This window comes from Eimeria maxima, genomic scaffold, assembly GCF_000499605.1.
Source record: "Eimeria maxima Weybridge genomic scaffold, Emw_scaff973, whole genome shotgun sequence".
In the NCBI taxonomy this organism is placed as follows: domain Eukaryota; phylum Apicomplexa; class Conoidasida; order Eucoccidiorida; family Eimeriidae; genus Eimeria; species Eimeria maxima.
Window position 1 is genome coordinate 1 of NW_013564050.1, and position 10,394 is coordinate 10,394.

At 48.9% G+C, this 10,394-nt stretch overlaps 2 protein-coding genes across 2 annotated transcripts; one reads left to right on the plus strand and one right to left on the minus strand.

Moving 5' to 3' along the window:
* Position 1: 1 nt before the first annotated feature.
* On the plus strand, positions 2-2,921 carry EMWEY_00046660 (hypothetical protein; the record flags this gene model as incomplete). Its single annotated transcript, XM_013479204.1, has 7 exons — positions 2-162; positions 422-541; positions 814-1,457; positions 1,762-1,852; positions 1,956-2,051; positions 2,173-2,304; positions 2,823-2,921. Coding segments are annotated over 7 exons (1,343 nt in total), but the record flags the coding sequence as incomplete, so codon positions are not given.
* A 3,739-nt stretch (positions 2,922-6,660) lies between these two features.
* EMWEY_00046670 (hypothetical protein) lies at positions 6,661-8,935 on the minus strand (the record flags this gene model as incomplete). Its single annotated transcript, XM_013479205.1, has 4 exons — positions 6,661-6,687; positions 6,903-7,025; positions 7,364-8,720; positions 8,877-8,935. 4 exons carry the CDS (start codon positions 8,933-8,935, stop codon positions 6,661-6,663), a joined length of 1,566 nt encoding a protein of 521 aa, XP_013334659.1.
* Positions 8,936-10,394: the final 1,459 nt, after the last annotated feature.

Below are 10,394 nucleotides of genomic sequence, written 5' to 3' on the forward strand. Positions count from 1 at the left end.
GATGGTACTTATCTGCCTTTTCGGGAGGCGCCGGGTGTACAGATGTACTTGGAACCCCCTACAGTGTCTAGAGGGACAACCATCAGCTCCGGGAAGGTCGGACTGCACGCGGGTTCTGTGGCGGCTAAGCATATTCCTGCATCCAAGGGCATTCCTTTGCAGGTGGGCGCTTACGCCCGATATATTTCGTGTTTCCGCTTCTTCACGGATCCCTGTTTTTCTTTGAGAGGCTTTTCAGGCTGACAAAAGATTCTTTTATATCGTTCCCCGATTGCCAGCTTATTGCCGTAGTGACGAAATCCACGATTATAATTTTCGTTGGACAGTGATTTCGGTTGGCTATCGTGACTTTCTTTTTCGTGGGCTCCTTAATAAAACTTCCATTCCCGGTTGTTGAATTATGTGCATTGTTTGTCTTCAGGCACCACAATTTGTTGGTTCTTCTGCCTTTCCCGACTCGGCTATCGCTCCTCAGGCTTCCCCAAGTGGATCGTTGCCTCCAACGAGTCAGGACCAGTGGCTGGGGATTCTGCATAGTTTAGTGAGTCTTATGAGATTATGATCATCGGCACTTGAAGGCACGGTCTAGAAATGCATGGCGTTCAAGTGCACTTCAGGTGTTTTCCATGTGGAAATGTATTTGCTGTGACACTTCTGACCACCAGGCTGCTTCAGTCTTCATTTGACAGCAGCCGGTAGTTGATTTTTGTACCATTTTGTATCATATCCCTCATCTAATTGCAGCTTGTAGTCAACGCGGTTTTACTATCAGACGCAGTGTGTGCTTTTTCATCTTTGAGCGCCTGTTTTTAGAGCAGCCAGTTTGTCATCAGATATTTCTTCGTGCGTCGTTTTTCTTTTGCTCTGTCTTTCAAGGCAACGCTCGAGGATGAGGGCCCAGAAAACCACCCATTCTATCGTTTGCCAACGGCTAGCTATTCACAGAATCTTATACCCTTTAGTTTCGAACGGGTCAACATGTATAAACGACGAATTTCGCTTCCCTATGTTCTTACGCCAGTTCAGCAGCTTCTGGCTAAACTGCGGCTCCCTCGAGACGATCTTCAGTCTTTAATATTTCTTTCCGAGAAACTAGTTAAGATTGCATTCAGTATGGACACCTTTCCGAAGGGAACTATCCCCCTCTACGAAGTACAGGAATCGGTCATGCGGCGATTTCTTATAGCGGATGCACTATGGAGCATTTGTGTTGTGGTCGGTTCGTCAATGCAGAAGGAGATGTGGTGGGACCAAGTGATGGATATCTTGGCGTTCTCTCCAAATGTGCAAATATCCAGCGCACGAGGTAAAGACAGCCGTCTTCGGCTTGTCCGTCAGTTCATCGCCGCACTTTGTATATACCGGGAGGGACGGCGTCCTTCGGCTGAGGAGGTAATTGAGCTCAAAAGAGAAGTGCTTTTCTCCCCGGATGCCCCGGCTCTGTTCCGTGCACGAGGGTATGACAAGTTGAGGCAATTTGGAACTGGCAGGTTCCTTGTCGATCCCGCGACACGTCCAAAGCCGCCATCTCAATAGGAGCCCATGCAGAACTCGATTACTGATCGCGTCCATTGCTATTGATGCTGTGAAGTGCACTACGTGCTCCCACGGCAGTCTCCAAGGTGTCCACGTGTTTCTGGCTTCCTTCTGGCAACGTGTCAGTGCTGTCTTTAGTAAACAGTTTACCGGACCCATCAAGTGCCTGTATACGAAAATTACATTCATCTGGAAAGTTCTACTTTAGTATGGGTTTCTCGACAGGGGTCACAGAAAAACTTCCACCGTGCGAGCTTTTAGGCAACCAGTATTACGCAGGAAGTGGATTAGGGACGGGGTATACAATGCAGAGCCGGTATGGCCAGTAAGGTTCCATCAGGTACCTCTGTCTCCTTTTCCGAGACTCCTAGGATAATACGAGGTTCACAACCTACGTCAAGCAGTTTGCATTAATTCAGGCAAAGCCCACCAAGATTTGGTTGAGCTGGTGGAACTGGGTAACGGAGAAAGGCGCAAGTAATCCTCAGGTTCCCAAGTTCTCCTCCAATGCACAGGTTTGACGACGGGACCTGTCTCAGGAAAAATGGAATAAACCTGGCTGGGCGAGGTGAAAAAGAGGAGGGGGCCACGGAATCTGCATTTGAATATGAGCATAATCTGACTGGTGGCTGGAAGGGGCTCTACGATCCCTCAGCAGGCCCGCCGTTGGAGTTTTCTGAACAACAGACGACCTACGCCCCGCAATATTATTCTGGATATCCGCACGTTCACTTGACCAGGAGCGCCAAAGATCCCGTTATTGCATTAGTGAGCATCGGACAAGTCTCCAGATTCCAGCGATATTCTGTGTTTAATCTTTAGCGGTTGAGAAGTGGGGACTTGAGTGCATTCTAGTTTTGTCTTAGACCGCACTTGCAGACAGCGGAACCGAGCCCTTCAAGGACTTTCTCACGGCACGAACTTCAGAGTTCGGCTACTCTTGGCAGTGCAAGCGGCTGTCTATACCCACATGCAGTAAACGGTCGAATGCAATCAGCATGCAAAGCCCTCAAGAGTGTTGTCCACGCTAGACAGTGCCAATCCACTCACAATTATCTCCCTGGGCGAACACATCACCCTCAATACGCAAGGGGCGTCCAGTCCTATGCTAAGGGGCATATCTGTTGTTTTGTGAGTTCCCAGTGACTCGCGCTGCTGAAAAAACGTTTAGTACCTACCTTTAAATGTGCTGTATTTGTGTCGAATCGTATATTTTGGTGCTGCAGCCGAATTACCACGAACTCTAGTTAAGTGCTCCTTTCTCCACCGCCATTGAAATTCTTTAGGTCCCTGATACAACTCATCCTGCACTGGGTTTTGCTTTTTCTCTGGAATCAACCGGTTACAAGCGCTTGCACGATGCGGCTATCCTTTCTCCCGCTTAGTCCCCTAAATCGCTACAGCCCCACCAGTGAGCCCAGAAGTGCTGAAGAAGCCGCACCTGCGGCAATCACCCGTCTCCTAGCCAGTCTTTGACAATATAGCTTGCATTCAAAAGACCGTCTCTGCTGTGGAGTTTCCCTTGTAGTACCTCCGAAAGGGCCAGGCATCACCTTTCCATGTAGTTCAACTTCATCGTTTATTCTCCCTCCAGAGATGTATGGTGCGTGGCGTCACCGAAGATTACCCTTTCTACTGCCTGTCAAAGTTCATGCATGCATACAATAGGTCTCACTGATTTCCAACAGAGGCCCGCATGCTTTCCGGCAGGGTATATCTCGATGCGTGGGTGCCATCGGGGAAGCTCCTGGTTAAGCCAGAGCCCAACTCTACAGAATTTCAGTGGCCCATGTAATGGTATACTTGCTACAGGATACAGTATCTAGCCAATACCTGAATCAAACTCAGATATTAGTAGAGTACCTACTACAACACATGCGATTGGTACTGATAATGATAGGCAATTAACGAAAAGCTTCCTGCCTCAGATACCTGCCGGGAGAGTGACCAGTAATTCATACGACATGTTCATATTTCACAAGTAAAACGGCCGGCTGTCCCATCACAGACGATACATAGACGAGCACTTGGAAGGTGGTTTGCATGCCTAAAAGAGACAAGGGAAGGAGGACAGCATCATTGTCTTCTCAGGCTATGGGTAGCTGAAGATGTAAGTTGACCATCAGAGAAAGACAATCGTCCCCGTTATAATGGCACACATTGCGCCATTATGAATGCAGAGGGAAGGTGAACCGCTGAGGTCGTGAGGTGGTCTAGCATATGAGCGAGATGCGTTCTGCACAGATGGGCCATTCCTTTTAACAGACTTAGCATATGCCGAACTTAGGAAGAAATTTCCCTATTCGAGGTGCGTCTTGCAACACAGCCTCTGCTTGCTTCCACAGGATCGATCACAACGTTCTGATTGACTGTGGGTGATCAACCACTTTTCTTGTACACCTGCCGAGCTCTTTGGACCACTCCACCAGTGCTTTCGAGGATCTGAGGAGGGGTTACAGGATGGGTTACTGGTTCTTGCCTGCCCCTGAGGAAATCGCGTAGCTGCAAATGAGCAAGAGATACAGGCTGTGGCAGCAATGTACTTATTTATGAGGCTGGTGCCGCGAGACAGGCCTGAGCTCATGGAGTATCCCTGGAATGTGTACTAAGACTAACTTGCACTACAAAGGTAATACAGCTGGACTTGAAGAATCCTACTGGTCATCTCATTGTGGACGTGCCGCGGCTGTAGGTGCATCACTATAATGTAAAGCTGCTCTGCTGCTGCGTATAGGGCGGTATAATGGGGAAGTAGCATGTGGTGGCCTTCTGTCCTTGTCGAGCATTGTACTTTGTTCAACGTGTACGTTTCTTGGCTTCATCCGGTTCATGATGACATCTAGAGATGCAAAGATAAGTACTATGTGCGTGCAAAGACAAAAGCTACAGCTGAAGGCCACAAAAGCTACAGCGTAGAGCAGTTAAAGCCAGCAAACACTCCATTATATGCAGCGGAATAAGTTGCAGGAAGCTAGCTGACCACTACGTTTATTAACAATCAAATTTGATGAGTATGTGCAGGCATTGATGGTGTGTTCGGTTTAAATGCCTTCCTTTACGTCCTTCGCGTTATTATGTTGATTTGGGGTGATGCGAATTTCCCGTAAGTCCTCAGCCGTGTCATTGTCGAGTAGCGTCTATGCACTGTATACCGTGTGAAAGCGCCAAGCAATACACAACTGATCTTTTTCCCGAGGCTGGTTTCATTCATTGCGTTGGAGGGTCCATTGCAGCGGAAATATGGCTGCAGGTGCTTTGCAGTTTGGTTAAGTGGAAGCCAGTAACAGACAGACACACAGACACACAGACGCACTCGCACCTGCAAAGTGTTTGTACTGTGGGCAGCGCAGAATGCTAGTCCAAAGTGAAGTATGCTAGTCGTAGGTCCATACGATGCTGATTTCACCTCTGGTCTCAGCCTTTCCGGCGGCGTGCACGCTTACATAGAACGCAGTATTTGTGGAGGGAGAGTCCCCGCTGATAGGCATGTAACGAGTGCAAAAACGAACCTGCTGAGGGGTCAAAAATGCTCCAAAAGCCACATGCCTGATTATGCATGAGTCGGCTCAAATAAGAGCTTTTGCTGTCCACAGGTGCTCGCTTGTATTTCTTGCCTGCTCCGCTTTTAGCAGAAAGCCCACCTCACCATGTTAGAACATTTGAGGATTTATAATGAACGGCGACCCTTGGGATCTTCGACGTTTATACTAGCGATCTCTACCAAATGTCGTCACGTTTTGTCTCGCTCATTGCTAGCCACTCGACATAGTGTAGGGCCTTCTCATCTTCGTATGACTCTAGGATGTCCTAATATTGCCGGTCATGCAGTATCTTTACGGCAACACCTCCCCTTAACCTCGTTTGCCTCCAAAACCAGACCTGGGAACTTTTTTCGGCCTTACCATGAACTTGATGCTAAGCTAACACTTCTCCCGTCTCACTATAATTACCTCTTCCGTGCGTCTAAGGCATTCGATGAACCCTCTACTAGACAATACAGAGTTACTACCTGGAGAAGATTTGAAACACTTAAAAAGGTAGTGGAAAAATGGCATTTCGAAGCATTCTACGGAGTTATGCAACAAAGAGCAACACCGAAAGGGTATGCTCCAACAAGGCACCTACTCAGTGTACCAGAATGCAATCACATAAGTTCCGCTTATGCGCTAGAGGTGCCAATACTTTCAAGAGATGCTTGTCCTCGCCACTCACATCTGTTATGTGGTGCAGCTTCCAATGGAAGTTTTGGCATCTGATGCGGCAAGATCCCAGCTTCTCTTCGACTCCATCCACGACAAGCTAGCAGCAAGCGGCTGCTTGAGCAGGACTGCAGTTCTTCACTAAAAATGTCCGAGAAGAGCACAACGGTACCACTTATGCTCCTTCGGGAGTGGCAGCAAAAGTTGCGTCATTGTAATAGGAAGGCATCAGCAGCCGGCAGCTTCTCTGAATACCTCATAAGCACGAGAGCGAAACCGACTAGGGAGATGCGGGGAACAAAATATTTCTCTTTTTAGCTCAACTACCTCTGCAGCAGCTGGCCGTTGTCCCTCTCGATACATTTGCAGTGCAGCGTTCAACCGGCACACAAATCTATACCGCATGGTTTTTGCTTGTCTATATGATATTTTAACATTAGGAATTGACAAAAGCTTGTCCATGATTTGAGGCCACCAGTCCTCTCTCCCCACTGGAGAACCAACCACTGTGCCAATGCACCATAATGCGTCTGCTGTGAGAAATCGACGCATCATGGGTTCGTAGATTTCGGAGACAGGGAGGCTGTCCTTTACAAAGTTGCCCATGTACGACAAAGATTTAACCAGCTGTTCCGCCAGACCTATTAGTGACTGTTGATCCTCAGTTTGGAGTCGCTCTTTATTCAGCAGTTTGTGAATTGAAACCAATGTTTGGGGGAAGCTTGCTCGGTGGGTATACATGACAGCCCTTGCCAAACTGAAGGGGGTAAGCTGACCTGGAGGATCAGCCGCTGGCAAACGATATAATGGATGTTCTTCTGGGGACTTGGTTTCAGCAGTAAGCTTAGAACACGAGCAGCAGAGAAGGAAACAGCGCAAGGGGAAGCAATCGATAAAGGCACATGAACAATGTAAAAAGACACAGTCAACGACGAAGGCACACAACAGGCGACTGACAGCGAAACCGTGTCAACAAATGTGCGCAATTTGATATTTGGGCGAGATCATAATATACGACGCTAAGCTGCAGACTGGTGAAGCTGGAGTAGCACAGAAGCCAACGAAGTCAGCAGCAACGACAGCACACCCAAATATAGGAATACAATGATCCACTTCAATGATAAGTGTTTGCAACTATCCTCAAGTGTCAACTGTCCAAACACTCACGTGAGAAGGCCCGGATCCAGGCGGATGCACCTCGCTTGATGGCGCCTCGCTCGATGACGGGACCGATGCAGTTGAAGCCCGAAGTTCGTTGGGAGGCCAAGTGGGGAGACTAAGCGGAGGAACCTGAAGCGAAACAATACTTTTAAGCCACCGATAATTCGCCAGATTGAGGCTCCAATAGACAGAAAACTCATGAACGCAGGAGAAGGAACATTCCACTAAACAATACAGTTGCGGTTTGCGCCGCTGCACCAACCACCAGGCAAGTCAGGAGTCATAAACAAGAATTCATTTTGCAGCATGCAAAGGGTCTTTAGAAGAAAAGAAATCGCCAAAGCAGAGGCAGCGTACGACATATGTGGCGTTGACACGACTTATTTTTCAACTTCCGTGTGGTTTGTGACATGAGGGAAACCACTGAAGAAGCGATAACGTGCAATATACCTTGGATGAGGACGTACCTGCAATTGTTTCTTCATGAATGGTGGAATATGCCGTAGCACGAAAGGATTTTGCAGAGGTGCCGAGTCTTTGTCTATCTCCGTAGACCCTCCACTGGGATCCAGCAGAGGCGGCACACCGTGAGCATCCCCAAGAGGTAGCTGCGCACTACTGCGTTTGCTGCCATGAACCTGAGTACGCGGTTCGGCAAGTTTAATGTGGGCGTGGGCTAGCTGATCAGCCCCGTCGGCTGTCGTTTGACCGCCAAATTCCGGCGAGTCACGGTAATGGCCTACGCCGCTCCTTGGGAATGAACTCGAAGACGGTTCTGTGATGGCATCAAGCCACTGCTGCTCTAGGGTTCCTTCATCTGCACGCAACATATCTAGAAAGCTGTGATATGCCATTGGTTCAGCCCCATGCGATGCTGTTTCGGCTTCTGTGGTCAGTGTTGTCCTATTAGCTTCATCAGCTCCTTTCTGAGTGGTCGCAAGGCCTCCAGAGAATTGGTATCCAAGGGTAATCTGGTCTCCTTGCAGCGATGGTAAGCTGCTGTCTAGCTCTGCAGAAGGCCTCGCGTTCTCCTGCACATTCTGAGCATCCATAACACGGAGCCACGCATTAGCGATTGCGCTGCCATGGTCAAACGGACTAGGCAGATTGGGAAGATGCTTGTTGGTGTGGGCAAGCAGATCGGCCGCGTTGGCCATCCCCTGAACGGGGATTTTCTGTGGGTCATTGTACTGTTCTGCTCCAGTATATGGCGTCGATGATGGTTCTAGTATGTAGTCAAGGAACCACTGGTCAATGAGGCTTGGTGCTAGAAAACGTTCCTCGAGCTGACCGGAATCTGTCACACCCTCAGACCCAGTCGATCCCGTTTCAGCTTCTGTGCTGAGTGCCGGTCCACTACTGTTATGCGATCCTGGCTGACGGATCTGCAAGTCTCCAGATAAGGGGCACCCACTGGAAGACTGCTCGCCTTGCAGAGATGTCGAGCTGGCGCATAGTTCTGTAGAGCTCCCAGAAGGCTTCGCGTATCCCTCCACACCCTGAGCTCCCGAGGCATGAGACGAAGAAGTTGCCGGGAAGTGAAAATCATCATGCAAGCCTCCGGCCAAAGTCTCCATCTGCTTATCAAGTAAAGGCCTTTTTGTCATCGGGTCGTCACCGTGGGTAGGCGGGCTAGGCTTCCTTTTCCTAGGGTTAACATTTTGCTTAGGTTCTGAGATCTGATGGGGTTCCTGAGAACCCAAAGGTGTATTAGGACCTTCTTCTTCAACTGCACCTAGCAGCTTCAAAATGTGCTTGCACGTCTCATCCTCATCGCCGCTAGCGAGGCGACGAACTACCGCAGTCCTGGACTGGCGAAGGCCCCTTGAAGAGAGGCAAAAATATGAAAAAAGGAAGATAACCAAAACCAGTGAAAAAGCAGTGCTATGAATAATTGCCATTCGATTTCTACTCCGACACGCGGGAGGAAACCGGAGGGTGTTTTCATTGCCAGTTTGGGCACGGAAGGGATCTGCCCACCGCGCATCGCCATCCCGCTGAGAGACATGAACGTTGGGAGTCCATTGTGATATTTCCATTTCACAGTGTACAAAATCATATAACTAAATTTTGACTGAGGAGAACCTGAAAGCACGTCTGCACGACGCGGTCGGCGCACGCATACTCCCGTGACAGATCCTTGATGGGACCCGATGGGAAAAGACAAAACTGCAACTTTCCAGTTGCCCTAAGACAAACTCACATACGCAGTACACCAAAATTGTTCACCCGATAGTTAATCCTCAGCAGTTCCACAGCAGTGCAGCTTTGCAGGCGAGCAGCGCCTCAAGAACCCCCCACGTCAATGTGCAGACAAGCAGCCCAGGCGGGCTCCTCTGCACATTGAGGTGGGGGGTTATTGAGGCGCTGCTCGCCTTCGCGTAACTGTTCTGTTGAATCCCCTTCATCAAGTATCGATAAAATGCGCACACTCAGTGATCGTGTAATTCCGTTTCCGCAAGCAAAACATCTTTCAGGTTATATACACAATTGATTTAAGTGTGCCCTTTCTCGACTGCAGGTTCATCCATGTGCTCCGCTGCTCCCAACCAACTCTCGTGTGAAGGGATTCACATCGTCGTTACCTCACTTTTCCAGTATGTTCCTTTGCTTAGTTATCCAAGGTGTGCACTTTAGTGCTGTCTTAGTGACACTGTTTGTTCAATTCTACTTGAACACACCACCTGCAGATTGCCACTTTGCTACGAAGTTAGAACAATCGAGGTAGGGTGGAGTGCTCCGGGCTTGTGATGGAGCACTTAAGTTCGGAGAGGTGGGTAGGCCTCCAATTTTTTGGTTCAATATTCTCTATTTTCCCAAAGTGCCTGTATTTGGTCTCTGGCTCAGCAGTAGCACCGCTCTCTTATCCTCAGATTTCCCAAAGAGAGATTACCGGCAAACTGGGAACCGATAGGCGAGGACACTGTGAACGCTGCCATAGCTGGTGTGTGGCCGACAATGTCAGATATTTGTGGCTCCATCTACAGGTGGGGTGCACGGTAATCAAGTTCAAAATGGATCTCTCCAGCCTTCTCCCCGTTTAGGAAGTTAAGGAACATCTGACGTGCAGTCCTTGAACAAGTGCGACATAAAGACGCTACCATATGTAGCAGAAGCTCCTGCAGGAGGTTCTTTGCATTGTCCCGGACGGAATGGGGTAACAAAATAACTGAGAAGAGAAACCAGAAGTTGAAATGTAAGTCTGAGGTGAAGAAGGTACCCACAGGGATCTTGTGGGGCTCGAATTTGGCGCAAAAGCTCTCTATCGAAGTACTGCTTTACAAACACGCAATATGCAGTTGAATACGGCGCAGTCTAATCGCGCCTTCAACAAAGCCTACAACGTACACATTGCCGATACGGAATTCGTTCCCCACAAGAGCAGTCCTAGGCATGAACCAACAAATCTACCACACGCTTCTAGGAATTGCCCGTTCCACGGGTTCACCCAGAGCGATAAACCCCCCCCCAAAACAAAAAAAAAAAAAAAAAATGGAC